General features: G+C 38.0%; 1 protein-coding gene across 1 annotated transcript in view; it reads right to left on the bottom strand.

The window, feature by feature from the left end:
- SLC26A7 (solute carrier family 26 member 7) overlaps nt 1-15795 on the bottom strand; it is a 113887-nt gene that overhangs the window by 78184 nt on the left and 19908 nt on the right. The window contains exons 3-4 of the mRNA XM_038579731.1: nt 9364-9474; nt 7247-7419 (exon numbers count right to left, since the gene is read on the bottom strand). Of these exons, the coding sequence (XP_038435659.1) occupies nt 7247-7419; nt 9364-9474 (284 nt within the window). The remainder of the gene's footprint in view (nt 1-7246; nt 7420-9363; nt 9475-15795) is intronic.

The raw sequence follows: 15795 nt of genomic DNA, 5'->3' as shown, positions 1-15795 counted from the left end.
ATGTTCAATTGGGAATTATTTGGTCAGTTCAATGTTAGGAAACCCATTAATATAACATAAACATAATAGATTCCAGAGGGAAAAAAATCATATGATTATCTCTATAGATGCTGAAAAAGCCTGCAGCAATATTCAACACTTTTTCTGATTTCTATTAAATACACAAATATATAAAACAATAAATAATTTATTAACATGGTAAAATATATACATTCTATTCTCAAGTCTAGCATCTTAATGGAGATTTAATGACATTTTGAGCAAATTAGAGAAAAGGCGGAAAAAAAAACAAAAAACCAAACCCTACTGTTTCCACTATTATTTATCATTATAGCAGAGGTACCATCTAATGCAATTGAACAAGAGGAATCATGAGTTATATTAATTTGTAAAGAAGTAAAAATACCTCTAGAAAGTACTAGAAAATCAATAAATAATAAAACTTACTTAACTAGTAAAAAAAAAAACAAAAAAGACCTCAATAAGGTGTCAAGATATATAATGAACAGACCCAAGCACTCCATATATACATGTACACAATATTAGAGCTTGCTTATTCACTCTCCTCATCCAAAAGTAATATTATTTTTTCTTGATAATGACATGTTCAGTCACCCCTCTCCCCACTAGACTATATCTCCTATGAAAAGAGACCTAAGCCCATCCTCCCCCTTCTGTATTCCCTATGTCTAGCAGATAGCTGGCTAGAGCAGAGGTCCAAAAATTATTTCAGGTCTGGCACTGATGTTGAATCTTTCTAGCAACTATCACAATTTTTATCACTAGCAGAATCCCAATTTTGTTCACTTTTCTTTTTGTGAGATATTCAAGGAAGGAGTTTCTTTCTACATCCCAGAGGTGAATTTTAATTAGTCTAAGACAAGTATGGTGATATCCTTCCCCAACTCATTGGCAATTCTTTTAAGAATGACCATGTGATCCCTGGGTGGCTCAGCGATTTGGTGCCTGCCTTTGGCCCAGGCCATGATCCTGGAGTCGCGGGATCGAGTCCCAGGTCGGGCTCCCGGCATGGAGCCTGCTTCTCCCTCCTCCTGTGTCTCTGCCTCTCTCTCTCTCTCTCTTTCTCTATGTTTATCATAAATAAATAAATAAATAAATAAATAAATAAATAAATAAATAAATAAATAAATAAAAAGAATGGCCATGTGATACTTCCAAGCAGGAGGAATCCACCAGGGACTTTCTGGTTAAGTTTTTATTCCCGATAAAGACACGTACAAGGAGAAACTGCCATTTTTCTGTCTCCATGTGATTTTTGAGGACATGGTGCCTGGCAATTGTGCAGCATTTTGAAACCAAGCAGTCATGAAGCGAGGGGTCACCCTGGAAGAAAAGTAACCAGCCCAGGGTAGCATAGCAGGAAGAAATAAAAAACATAGGCTATTGAGGAAATCATAGTTACTGAATTAACCAACCGGGAGCTCCACTACCACCAGAATTCTTGTTATATGAAACACTAAACTCCATTTTTAAGCCACTTTTGTGTATATATATTTTCTCCAGCTGACAGCATCTTAACAGATACATTTGTTAAATAAATAAATGAGTGGGAAAAAATCAATAGCTTTTATAGACAGAAACAATAACTAGCCAGAGGATATAATGGTAAAGAAAGCCATGTATAATAGCAACAAAGATGATTAAATACTTAGGAATAAATGTGCAGAATGTGCATGAGGAAACACTCCTGAAAGACTTGAAAGTCTAACAAAAGTAAACTTGAACAAAAAAAAAGTCACCTGTTCTTGGATAAGATAATTCCATGTCATAAAGATGTCAATTAAAAATAAATAAATAAATAAATAAATTTAACACAATCCCAATGAAATCCCAATAAAAATATCAACAAATCCCAATAAAAACATCAACAAATTCTTTTAAATGGAGCTAGACAAGTTGATGCTAAAGCTCAGAAGAAAAAACAAACATGTAGGAATAGGCAGAAATACACTAAGACATAAAACCTAGAAAGACAGACTAATCCTACCAGATTAAACCATACTACAAGTCTGCATAAGTAAAACTGCCACAAGAATACATCTATAGACCAGTAGAATAGTATAGAATAGAATAGAATAGAATAGAATAGAATAGAATAGAATAGAATAGAATAGAATAGGTCTAAATAAATATGGAAATAGTAAGGTGGCATGATAAATCACAGAAGCAAAGGTAAAATTTTTAATTAATGTTGCTGGGCAACTAGGCGGCCACTTGGAAAAAAAATACAATTAGATTCTTATCTCCTACCACACATAAGAATAAACTCAGGAAAGCAAAGATTTAAAAAAACTTCATATAGAAAATAATTTAATAAATTTTTAAAAGTATGATGAATTCCTCTGTACACTTAGTGCCAAGGGAAAGCTTCCTAACATTGACAAAGTCCAGGGGTTTAAAAAATGGTTAATAAATCTGACTACATAAATTTTTTCAACTGCATGGTAAAATAAATTGCATGCCAATTAGACTAAAACACTTGCAGCATATATCACAGATGAAGGGCTAATATCCATAATACATAAAGAACTCTTAAAATTTGAGGGAAAAAGACCAAAACCTTCAGAGAAAAAAAATAGCAAAATATATGATACAAAATATAATTCACAAAATGAATACAAAACGGCCTTAACTATATTCAAGATGTTATAACTTGACATTACTCATAATTTAAAAAATCCAAAATTACCCTTGAATATGATTTCTTATCTGATTGATTAGAACTTAGAAGTCTGACAACACATTCTGTTGGTGAGGCTGAGGGTGCTCTCATGTATTTCTGTAGGAATGCAAACTGCTACAACTGTTTTGGACGGGAATTTAAAGATATCTAACAAAACTATATATGCATTGACCTTTTTAAACAATATTTTATTTAAATTCAATTTGCCAACATATAGTGTAACACCCAGTGCTCATCCCATCAAGTGCCCTCCTTAGTGCCCATCACCCAGTTACCCTGTTTCCCCCCAACCTCCCCTTCTGCAGCCCTTTGTTTCCCAGAGTTAGGAGTCCCTTATGGTTTGTCTTACTCTCTAATTTTTCCCCACTCAGTTTCCCTCCATTGCCATATAGTCTCTTTCACTATTTCTTATATTCCACATATGAGTGAAACCATATGGTAATTGTGCATTGAGCTTTTGATCCAGTAACTCCATTCTAGGAATTCACCTTGAACAGACACCACCACCAATATGAAAATACATATGCATATGCATGGCAACATTGTTAACAAATACAAAATGCTGGAATCAAATGCCAAAATATAGATGTGTTGAATAAACAATGGCATATATCCGCACAATCAAGCACAATGCAGCAATAAAAAATCATGAGGGGCATTTCTAGGAGCTAACATGGAATGATTCCCAGGATATACCCTGGAATTTCCATGCAGCAAGAAAAAGCCCACAAAAACAAATCAACAAAAAAAACCTTCCAAAGATAAAATTAAAAAAAAAAAAGAAACAGAAAGAAAAGTGCTTATAATACATGACACATGAAGGATTAACCTCTTTAATATTCAAAGAGTTCATACTGATCCATATGGAGAAAATTAATGATCCAATAGAAAGATGGGCAAAGGATAAGAACATAAAATTCATAGGAAAGCAGTAAATGGCTAATAAACCTATAAAAAGATAATAAAAGAGTATCAAAATAAAGCAACGATCTGTTAAGTGAAGAAAATCAAATACAAAAGAATGCTACCTTTCACGTAAGAAAGAAAGGTAAATAAGAAAAAACTCATTTTGCAAAAGTATAAACCAGAAATGAATGAGACAGGTTATCCATAGGAAGTGGGCGAGAATACAGCAGAAAGGGGGTGGGCTGGGGAGAAGGACAGTTCTCTGATGTACCTGTTTTCAGAGTCTCCTCTTGCTATAGTAATTAAGTCAACAAATGTCAGACTCAACTCTTTTAAAATCACAAAATTATTACTTGGCATGATGTCTGCTATTTCTTGATTTTCAGATTCTGAATAGTTCATTTTTTTAATTCACCGGCTTTTCTGCAAATCTACCATGTGCAGAGTGCTAGGCTAAGTGCTACGAAACTGGAAAATAGATTAAGGTACTGTAATTAACCTCAAATACCCTCTGTTCCAAATAATATCTTATGTAGAAAACAAACCAAAATATTACAGATGTACAGAAAGTTGGAAGAAAAGCAAAAAGGAAGCAATTCTCAAAAGAAAACCAGAATTTTAAGTTATGAAAACAGTTTGCTGTTAAGTATACATCTTAATTCTAATTCATTGTTTATGCCATAGTTTCTCCTAAAAATAGTATCAGACAGGGGCACCTCGGTGGCTCAGTCGGTTAAATGTCTGCCTTTCGCTTTGGTCGTGATCCCCAGGTCCTGGGATCAAGCCCCACATCAGGCTCCCTGCTCACCAGGAAGCCTGCTTCTCCTTCTACCCCTCCCACTGTTCATGCTTGCATGAGTACACTCTCTCTCTCTCTCTCTCTCAAATAAATAAATAAAATCTTTTAAAAAATAAAAAATAAATTTAAAAATAACATAGAAACGTTAAAATTAAAGAGAAGAGCATACTAGAATCATTAAAACAATGTTAAGGAATGTAAGTCAAGTAAAGAAGCAGAGAAACAGTTGCATGGGAAAGGAAGTTAGATAAATAAAAGCAACAATTTAGGGAAAAAAGTTATTGATGAACTACCAGAAGAGAAGGCAAAAAAGGAAAAGCACTAATTCACAGAGACCTTATTATGTAATTAAAAAAAAAAAAAAAGGCAGATCAGTTCATCAATCGAATGTGTTGGCAGACATTGAAGAACCTGTTTCCATGACCTCGTGTGACACAAAATACAAGAAATGTCTGTATAGGTAAGCCTCTGGTAGTAGGGTTCTCAGTTACTTACAGCTGACAGCGTTTCCAACTAATACACAGTCTGTGAACCAGATTAGATGTGACTGTTTCAAATGCCTTAACAATATAATTTTATTAACCTAAGTATTTCCATCAGTTGGAATTTAAAATAAATAAAACAAGGTAAACAAACAAACACAGTCTGCATTTGTAGAAGCCAGACCTCTTGGGACTGCCCTCATATTCAGTAGATTTCAAATCTGAAGGAGGAAAGGAAAAATGACCGAAAAGCTGACTCTAACAGATCCAACAGACCCTAGGGTTCTGGTTGACAATGGACAGATGAGTTTGGAGGTCAAATAAAGTCCAGCCATCTGTTCAAAAATTGGCTAAAACGTGGGTCACAGATCCAGGATCAGAGCTAAAGACAAAGGAAAGCAGATGTTTGTGAAGTTATAAGACAAAATATGCGACTCTCTGGATCAGATTTTACGTGTAATAAAAGTCTATGAAAACCAAATTATTTTTATTATCTTTAATAATATCCTGTTTTACTCTCATGATTCTAGGGAGTTTCCGTCCGAGAAAGGAGACGTGTATTTTTTATGTTGTTAGAATCATGGCTTTTACTTTTATATTTTATTATCATTTAAATTCTTACTACAAATATGCTAGACAATAACAAAATACCTGATGATTGTTTTAAACTATGGACAATGGAGAAAAAAAATAAACTATGGAAAGTGGTTAAGGTAAGACTAAGCCAAAGTTTGCTGGGTCTTATTGTTAGTTACACTTTCCTGGATTTTTATTTTTATTCTTATTTTTATTTTTTATTTCTTTTATTTTTTATTTTTTTACTTTCCTGGATTTTTAAAAATACTCATATGCACCTAAAACTACTTGTTTCATGCTTAATAGAATAAGAGAAAAGTTCAAACCTAGTAAAAATAATAAATTCAAAGAGAGATATGAATGGAAAAAAGTGGGACCAGAAGGAGTAATGATATTATCTTTGCTATGTGAATAGAGAGATTTTTATTTTATTTTAAATGAGCAGAAATTAAGGAAAATCTATACCAAATCTACGGCAACATACCCATTTTTGAATCACCAATTCACACGGCTGAGGGGTTCCGAGGTGGGCACAGATGACAGGTCTCACAGTGGCCAATCGAGGAAGAAGAAGCCACTAAGCTTGCCTGTGCAAGTCTCAAAATACATGGACATCATCCATGTTTAAAAAAATAAAACGAAGGTTACAGGGTACTAAGGCAACCAATTTGCTGTAATCATGAAAGCGGAGCCAGTGCTGCACAAAATACCTATCGGCCTTCTGGTCTGGTGGCTCCGAAGCAAAGCTCCACTCAGATGGTCTATTTTTTAAAGAACTGGGAAGAGTTGAGTTAGTACTGGTCTTACATCCTAAATTCTCCTGCACTTTTTACATTGCTAGAACACAATATAATTCTAAAAATTTCTGTTTGCTTCTCGCTAGATCACATCTTTTCTTCCAAATTTCCAATTCCAGGCAATCATCAACTATTCTCCTCCCCTCTTGATCTCTACACCATCTTCGACCTTGTAAATGAGGTTACACTGTAAAACAGAGCCTCTCTCAACCCAGAAAACAGCCATCCAGGAAGTTTATGTACCTACAGCTCGGCATCAAACAGAAGAAGTCAAAATGGCTAGCAGACAAATTCCACGTCTAATAGTCAGTACTTTCCTACATTTATTTTATATTCACTTCTGAATTATCTAATTTTGATAACTATTAGAAACAGCTAATTATTACATAGTCTGATATTTTGAAGAGATAGAAAGACTAGAGCAGACTCAAAAAAAAAAGCTCAAAAAAAGCTGCCTGATATTGAAAGAGGCAAAGTCTGTGAGTCCAAAGACCTCACACCAGGCTGGTCTAGCACAAACGAAATGCCACTTGTTACTGCTATCGGCAGTTATTATCATAAACTCTGAAAATTGGGAAGGACCCTGGAAACCTGGTCACATCTCTTCTCATTTCTCATTGTAGGAACTTCTCCTACCTCATCCTACAGTGATGAGCCAGTCACTGTATGAACACAAGAGCTTGTCTCATTGTCTTATAAAGAAGCCCATTCCATTTTGTAGAGCATTTTTTTTAGAAAGCTTGTTCTTACGTCAAAAACTGCTTCCTGGTAACTTTGATTTCTTGATTTTGATTCATTTGTTCAGTGAGCACTTACAGAGTAGCTACTCTATGTAGTAGACAGTATTTCCATAAAGATAAAACACATCTGCCCTTCAGCCGTCTAGAGAGACAAAAACATGATCATGAATAAAAGCAAAGCACCAACTGCCTTTCCTTCCACACTCTCCCTTTCTTCATTCCCAAGTCTCAGGACCACTTACCTGAATCACACCTCCCAAGAAGGAAACGGCTGCAGCAACACCAATCCTTTGCAGCTCGAAGTCTGACAAACCCAGAGTGCTTGTGTTACTCCGTGTGGTGAGGTTCCCACTGCTCAGTGGGACAAGCCGTTCCACTGCATTGGCTGATATTAAGGATGTCAAGGCGAAGGTGCCTAAAAACGGATGGTAGAGGGATGGGGAGGGAGGGAGATCTTCTATTAGTAACTGATTTAATAGTAATGGTTGGGTTCCACCATTAAAACTGAATCCATGGTGTAAAACCAAATAGATCTATAGGAACCACTCTTCTCAGAACCCCCAACTCATCCACCCTTCACTCTATTCCATGGGAGAAGTAGAAACTTTCCTGCAAAATGCATATTCCTTCAACACACAGCCACACTCATCTACTTGCTCTTCCCAGGCCATACACTTTCCCACCTCTCTACAGACTTGCATAGAGAATGTCCTCAGGGCAGGAATTAAGATCACTGCTTAGACTTGTAGGCAAGTCCTCTATTTATCAATAATGTGACTTAAAGCACATTACTCTGAATATGCATTATCTCATCTATAAACCAGGGGTAATGATACCTACTTTTAAGGGGTTGGGGAAATATAAATGAGATGATAAATGTGAAAACCTCAGTTAGGCTCAGTGTTTAGCTGTTAGCTCTTCCACTTCACTTTTAGACCTACACAACTCATTTCAGACTTCTGACTTTTAAAACTATAGGATAATAATATTTTTAAAAGATTTTATTCATTTATTTGAGAGAGAGAGAGAGAGAAACACATGAGCGGAGGGAGGGCCAGAAGAAGAGGGAGAAGCAGACTCTCTGCTAGCAGGGAGCCTGACGTGGGGCTGGATCCCAGGACCCCGGGATCTTGAATGAAGGCAGATACTTAACCGACTGAGCCACCCAGGTGCCCCTGTAGGATAATAAATTTATCTTGTTTCAAGCCACTAAGCTCCTGGCAACTTGTTACATTAGAAACAGGAAACAAGAGTATTCAATAACACAAACTGACCACTGAAGAAATAGACACATACTTAGAGGCTGAGACCTTAAGTACACAAAATAAATAGAAATGCCTCTACAGATATTTCTAGTTAAAAGTATTTTTATCATTATAACCTTAATAACTAAGATTAAGAAAAAAATAACTAAGATTAAGGTATCATTTTTGTAATAATAGTAACCTACTTATTATATCTTATGTAACAAGTACTAAATGAGACACAGTACATCAACCGTCTCATCTAATTATCACTACAATCATATGAATTTTTTTATTTCACTATCCAGAAAGCAGTAAATAGGCTTTCAAAATGTTGTCCAAGGATGTGCAAATAGCAAACAACAAAGGAGACATACACCTAGAACCATCTAAAACCCGGGTTTTTAACCAGTTTGCTCTATTATCACGGTGATACTTCACATTCTATTTAGTAATGCAGATGTAGGGCATTATGGAATCTAGCTTGGAAGAAACCTAAAAGATCATTTACTCCAAGTATCAATCACATAAAAAATGGTTTTCAATATTTGAGTAACTAAATTCTAGATAGCCTTTTCTTTCCCTCAAAGAGCTCACTTTCCCTCACTTCATTGTAAATTCAGAATATATGTCCCTCTCTTATGACCTTTTAACAACTTAAAAGTGCAAAGAATCTTTAAAATAACCTTGATTACATAATAATTCAGCAATAAGTCACAGTATATATTGGAAACGGAAAGTTAAATGTCTTGCCCTAATATTTGCTGTGGTTTTCAGAAGTAAAGTTAGAATTGCTTTGGAAATGTAATCAGCAACTAATGAGCAGTTATTTTTTAAAAAATGAATTATTTATTTTAGGAAGAGAGATAGTGTGCATGCACGCACACATGAACGTGGAGGGGAGGGGCAGAGGGAGAAAGTGTCTTAAGCAGTCTCCTTGCTCAGCGTGGAGCCCAGTGTGGGGCTTGATCTTATGACCTTGAAATCACAACCTGAGCTGAAACCAAGAGTCAGAAGCTTAACCAACTATACCACCCAGGCAGCCCTCTACTGAGCACTTCTAAGTCCCTTTCATTAGTAACATGAGAAGCATAAATATAGACAGAAATTATTACCTGTGGCAACATGACGTCCCATTCCAAATATGGCATAAATGATGGCAGGAAATAGAGACCCATATAAACCGAACACTGGGTGCACAGATGAGAGAATCGCAAAGGCCAACCCTGTCAAGCAGACCCAGGTAATTAGGACCATCTTACAATTCCAAAGTTTATTTGTTTATTTATTTATTTATTTATTTATTTTTATTTAAAATTCAATTTGCCAACATATAACACCCAGTGCTCATCCCAACAACTCCAAAATTTAGTCTACTACAAAGTAGAATGGATATTGGTTTTTTTTTTTAATTACAAAAGAAACTATGACCTAATTATTCTACTTGCTCAATGAAATTCTAGCATTACTATCCTAAATAACAGGAAAGTCTCTCATTTAGTTCATATTTAAATTTCAATTCTAAAAACCATTATTTTTGGACCACTACCGTTCCCCTTGGTCACAGAGATGTCTGCAAGAAAACATTGGTTCAGAGAGTCTTTCTGGTAACAGTGATAACATCAGAAGCAAAATATCTCCACACACACTTCGAGAAGCATTTCTACATTTTTTGTATCATTTTACTGGCACAGTAATAAATAATAAATAATCCCACAGCATCTGTGGGAGAGGTAGGATTACCAGCATTACTGCTGATGTTGAAAAAAAGATGAAAAGTTCAGGAAGGCTGGGCAAGAAGGACACACACTCAAGGCTGCCTTGTTGGCCACTGGCTGGCTGGCCTTAGACTGTACACGATGGCCGGGCTACGTGTGAACCTATGCACTTCCCATACTGGACCCAACCTATTTCAGATATAGTTTCTTAGAGTGAAAAAAATTAACTTTGTTTAGTCAAAGAGTAAGTAAGGAATAACCCATCGATGTTCATTTTTATTCCTCGTACACACTACTGCCTACATCATTTGTATGTTATATACACATAGAAAATCTTCTTAAAAATTTTTTTTAAAAAATAAAATTTTCTTAGACATGTCCAAACAACCACTAACTAGAGGTTTAAATGTGACCACAATACATGTGCGCATGAGTTCATTACAGTGATCTTGCTTGTGGCCGGTCCTTGGCATTAAACAACTAGTTAAGCTAGGTTCTGATACATCCATTCAAGTCCACACAACATATTGAGAGACATGTGATTGAACATAATGCACTTTACAAGGTACAAAGAGATCTGAGGAAGGAGGTGGCATCAGAATCTAGATTATCTCAATATGAGGTTAATTCATTATTCACACTGTGGAGCCTGACAATACGGTTCCTAGATCAATATATATATATTTTTTTTTTACTGTTTAACATTCACTGTTTTAAGTGTAATTTCTTTTTAAATAAGTAAACTGTAGCTATACATCAAATATTTTTTTAAACACGACCAGGCATTTTAGCTTTAATTAAAAACCATAAAAGGTCTCCCCGTGACTGTCCCTTTTTATTTTCAAAAACCCGTCTGGATTGATACTTACCTACGGTGTATTCCTAAATGTTTGGTGAAAATAAATAAAACGTGGTTATAGAAGAGTCAGTGGCAGAGACTGTTCTAGAATTCCATACACGCAGGATGAGAGGCAGCATTCTGGTTGTTGGGAAGGACAATGTTGAGCACTTCCCTGCCCCACCAGCAAGCCGCTTCTGGCATTTATAGCTTATGCAACCTTGTAAAAAGTGTACATCAGCCACACAGAAAGCTAGAAAATAACTTTTCTCTTTCATTTTCAGAATGAGTTACCTGAAAAAAATTACCTGACGAGAGATTGAACGCTGAGTGTTCCCAAGTAAGAAAGAAAATGTGGCCCCCATTTCAGAAGACCACCCAAATCTACCAAATCAATGATGGGGGCAAAGGGAAATTGTATGCAGCCTCTTTAACAAAAGCATCTTCGATAAATCACATGCACGCTAAGTTTTGATAAATGTGAGAGATATCAACAGGACAGGAGCTGCCCCATTTGGATACATTTTTATTTTATCTGCAATAGAAAATGTATAGACAGAGCCAGAAGCAGTGGGATCCTCACCTCTTGCCTTGTGAATAGCTACCTCTTTTTCTGTTTCCTTTATTATAAAAGTCCTTTCTCTCTCTCTCTCTCTTCCCCTCTGTTTCCCTCTCCCTCTCTCTCTGACTCTTTAATCCCCCGCAAATCTATGTATAGTAAAATCAGTTCAAAAACAGAGTTTCTTCAGATTTTATACTCTTATCAAATTAAAATGTATTCACATCGTGTAAAGCATGTTGAACCCAAGTCTTTAAGAGATCTCTAAACCAAAAATGTAAAATATTACTTCAGTAGATTCCTCTGCAAAAACAACCTTAAAAACCAGAAATCCTGTAGACACTTCCTTCATCTCATCCCACACTGATGCTGAGCTTTCCCTTCGAGCAGCAGTGTTTCACCCCCAGCCAGAATCTGTTTCTCTGCGAAAACGGCCATGAACAATGGCCAAAATAAAAGAGGAATGGATGAATGCAGATAAATGGTGCTTTAAGATGTCAAATACTCCTTCCCCAAATAAGAACCAGAAAACCCAAGCCATCCCTCCCCATACATCTCCAAAAAGCACAGAGGGCTGGATAAAGTGTTCATATTCTGATTCATTTATTATTCTGGGTCATAAAATAAGCCACAGACATATTTTCATCCATGCACACTCACACAGCTAAAATATGGTAAATATTTCATTTATTTTATATGGTAAAGCACCATATTAAAAATACGGTGAAATAATTTTCACCAAAAATGGTGAAAATACTAACTAGTTTCAGTCACTTAAAAATTACCAGCATTATCTACACTCTTCTTCCCCCCCCACCTTTTTTTTTTTTAAGATTTTATTTATTTATTCATGAGAGACACAGAGAGAGGCAGAGACATAGAGGGAGAAGCGGGCTCCATGCAGGAAGCCCGATGTGGGACTCGATCCTGGGACTCCAGGATCACGCCCTGGGCCAAAGGCAGATGCTCAACTGCTAAGCCACCCAGGGATCCTTCTTCTCCCCTTTCGATACATTAAGAGCAAGATCACAACCCTCTAACTCTATTTTGGGGAGGAAATACTGCAAATGCTAACAGATACTTGTATTACCTAATCTAACTTAAGTTAGAGGAGAAGCAAGACAACAAAAAAAAGCATCAAGAAATAAAAACACAATAAGTATCAGGCCAAAGGGTGCCAAAAGGGGGTAGGGCGGAAACAGAGAGCAAAAGGGGAGGGGGGGCAGAGAGAGAGAGATTAGATTGGAGGAGGGAGCCCAAACCTCGAGGTCCTTAGAGAGCTGATCATTTTTAAAGATCAAAAATCATATATCAGTAATGCAAGTCTGATATAAACACAGAAGAATGGCCACTTCCTGAAGGCTCTGAAGGATGCAGTTTTTAAGAAAACTTGTTCTGTAGGTATAGTGATGGTTATTAGGGCACAGAAACAGAACCGATGCCTTCTTGCCACATCAACTTCACCGGTAGTTTCGGGGCTTGTGAACACTACCAAACATTCGAGGGGCCCTGAGCACGAAGCCCAACATTTCCCACCATTCACCTTGGCCCTCCCACCCAGGCAGGCTGCAGTGCCCAAGGCTTCCCTGAACACCGGGCCTGACCCCTGAGCGAGGAGCACGAAAGCAGGTAGGTCTCTGCCTCTGCTCCTCCCGTAAGCTCTTGGCTGAAATGGCTAGAAAGCCACACAGCACCTGGGGAGGAAGAGAACTGTGTAGCACAGAGAAGATGATGCTTAATACTTTAAGAGACAGGTTTCTGTTTCCATGTCAGCCGTGTTATCTGGATAATACAAGACAGCGATTATTCAGAAAAATCAGAGAAACCTGGAACTGCAAAAAGATCATGTCTAGAAATTAAGAAATGTGTTGGAAGCTGGGGGTGGGTGCAGGGGTTACACACGGGGAGACACTCTGTTGGAGACTCTATGTGTGGTTGGCTTAGTGACCTCACCTGTTCATTCTGAGGTCAGGCAGCTAGGACTCAGCAGCACAGGTTTTACTCCCCTTAGAACTGTGGTCAGCATCTTTTAAAACTCTGTGAATCGAGTTTCTATGAGAAGTAATACCACTGAATTGTCTCATTAATCTCTCCAACTTCTAGTACACAGGAAAGAAAATATTTGCACAAGTATCAAGGAGGCTGAACCTAGGTTGACGGGCTAATGCAGAGACCATAGCAGCTCCTGGTCCCTGCACCCAGCCTGGATCTAACTGAAGCTGGTGCCTTTTCCACTCAGCACTTTGTGCAAATTAGAGAAAGGTGCTCCCTGCTGGGTGATCAACCTCACCTTATTTTTTTTTTAAGATTTTTATTTATTTATTCATTCATAAAAGACACAGGGAGAGAGAGAGAGGCAGAGACACAGGCAGAGGGAGAAGCAGAATCCATGCAGGGAGCCTGACATGGGACTATCTCAGGTCTCTAGGATCAGGCCCCAGGCGGAAGGCGGCGCTAAACCACTGAGCCACCCGGGCTGCCCTAAACCCCACCTTATTTGTGACCTGTGACTGAGGAACTGTCCTGTCCCTCAGAAAAGCATGGATACCTTTAGCTAGTCTTCTGCAAAGAAAAAAAAAGGGTGTGGGGGAAGCTTTTAGTTTAGTCCCTCTTAGAATCCTGCTAAAGCACCGTATTCAATTTGTTTTAAGTTGCCAAGCAGAAAGCAAACATTACTTTCCAATTCTAAATGTCAGGCCCAGAGATGACTTGCTGAATCCGGAGATGATAGAAGAGGAACTCTAGGGTCTGAGATATTTATTTTAAAACCAAAGCCGAGATCCTTATCCTAATAAGTCATACCACTTAATAAATTATAGCATTATCCAAATGGCACCACCCTCCCCCAGTAAGGATAGTTCCTAGGAGTAAAAGCTAATAACAAAAGCTTAATTATTTCTTATGAACGTCTGGGGGGGGTTGGGATAGGAGGTAGAAGAGTGATGTCATGAATACTGAGCATTAGAAATATTTTTGTGTGCATTTCAGAACTTACTCGGAGCCCAGAATCGCTAAAGATAGAAGCTCTTAAATGTTCTCATTCCAAAGAGTAAGGACTAAGCACCAGTAATCCCATGAGTATAAGAGAAAGTGTTCAGAATTTAGAGAAAGCACTAAGGACAAGACTCAAAGAAAAGAAGTGAAAAGCTCCAATCCTCTGCTGCATTCCTTAATCACCGATTTGAGGTTCTTATGATTAGCCTTTTTAATGAAAATGCAAGGACAGCTTGTACGGACAAAGGAAATGGAGCCCAAGGTGATCCTGAGGTACTTGTCCAGGTTAACAGCTAAAAAGGAGAAATTGCTACCTAATGAAATGAGGTGTCATGCGGTTCTGTTCTCCTCCCTTCCCTCCCTCACTGTCTCTCCTAACCCCCATCTCTCTCCTCCCCACCTCTCCTTTCCTCCTTCTCTATTTTTTTAGAGATTGTATTTACTTAAAGATCTTATTTATTTGAGAGAACTACAGGGAGAGCACGAGCCCAGGGGAGGGGTGGAGGGAGAGGGAGAAGCAGACTCCCCGCCGAGCAGGGAGCCCACACAGGCTCAACGTGGGCCTCGATCCCAGGACCCTTGAGATCATTACCTGAGAGGAAGGCAGACACTTAACCGACCGAGCCACCCAGGCACCCCTCTCTTTCTCTATTTTTAAGGTAATCTCGTATTTTCTGATTCAGAGAAGGTGGTAGAAACATCCGGAATCAAGACATTGGGACACTGGGAAGATAAGAATATTGAATCCCTACAAATGGCCTATCAGCTACACATTTTAGCTCCTCTTCAAAATGAAGTCATTTGTCCCAGGGGTAGAAGCAAAATTGGTACATTTATAAATCGAATAATGAAAAGTAACTTAAAGTATGTGGCCACACACACACACACACACACACACACACCAAATCAGGACTCACACGCAGTGTGGGATGTTTCTGGGCCGAACAGAGAGAATTTGCACGTCACACAGACGACCAACATTTAGGTCCTCAAGAGAAGCAAAGCCTAGACGTGCCTTCGCTCCATCCATGGATTCTAAAAGGGAAAACCTCTGGGTCCTTACAAATCTAAGTTGACTAGTTACCACCGACACCGACGTACTGCTGAGAATATTGACTTCTCAATTTTAGATAGAACCTTCGTTTGTAGGGCAAACTACATGGACAGCTACCCCACGCTGACCAAAGCCACCACCACAGTTTGAAATGAATTCTTCCTGAGACAGATTTCACTGCCAAGGAGGTACGTATGGAGCCCCCCCAAAGCCTCAGTATCTCTGTCCCTCCTCTACTCCTGCAGGATGGAATCCCTGTCTGCAACATGGGAAAAATGTCACCACCTGCCCTCTGGCTGAACAGGTCATTAGTTTCTGTGATAAAACATTTGCAGTTTTTAGCCACCCATCTCCAGTCTCCCTTCTTTTGGTAGCAGGACACCA

The sequence above is a fragment of the Canis lupus genome, chromosome 29 (assembly GCF_011100685.1).
Source record: "Canis lupus familiaris isolate Mischka breed German Shepherd chromosome 29, alternate assembly UU_Cfam_GSD_1.0, whole genome shotgun sequence".
Classification (NCBI taxonomy): domain Eukaryota; kingdom Metazoa; phylum Chordata; class Mammalia; order Carnivora; family Canidae; genus Canis; species Canis lupus.
The sequence above is the reverse complement of the archived record's forward strand: the minus strand, read 5'-3'. Positions and strand labels throughout refer to the sequence as shown.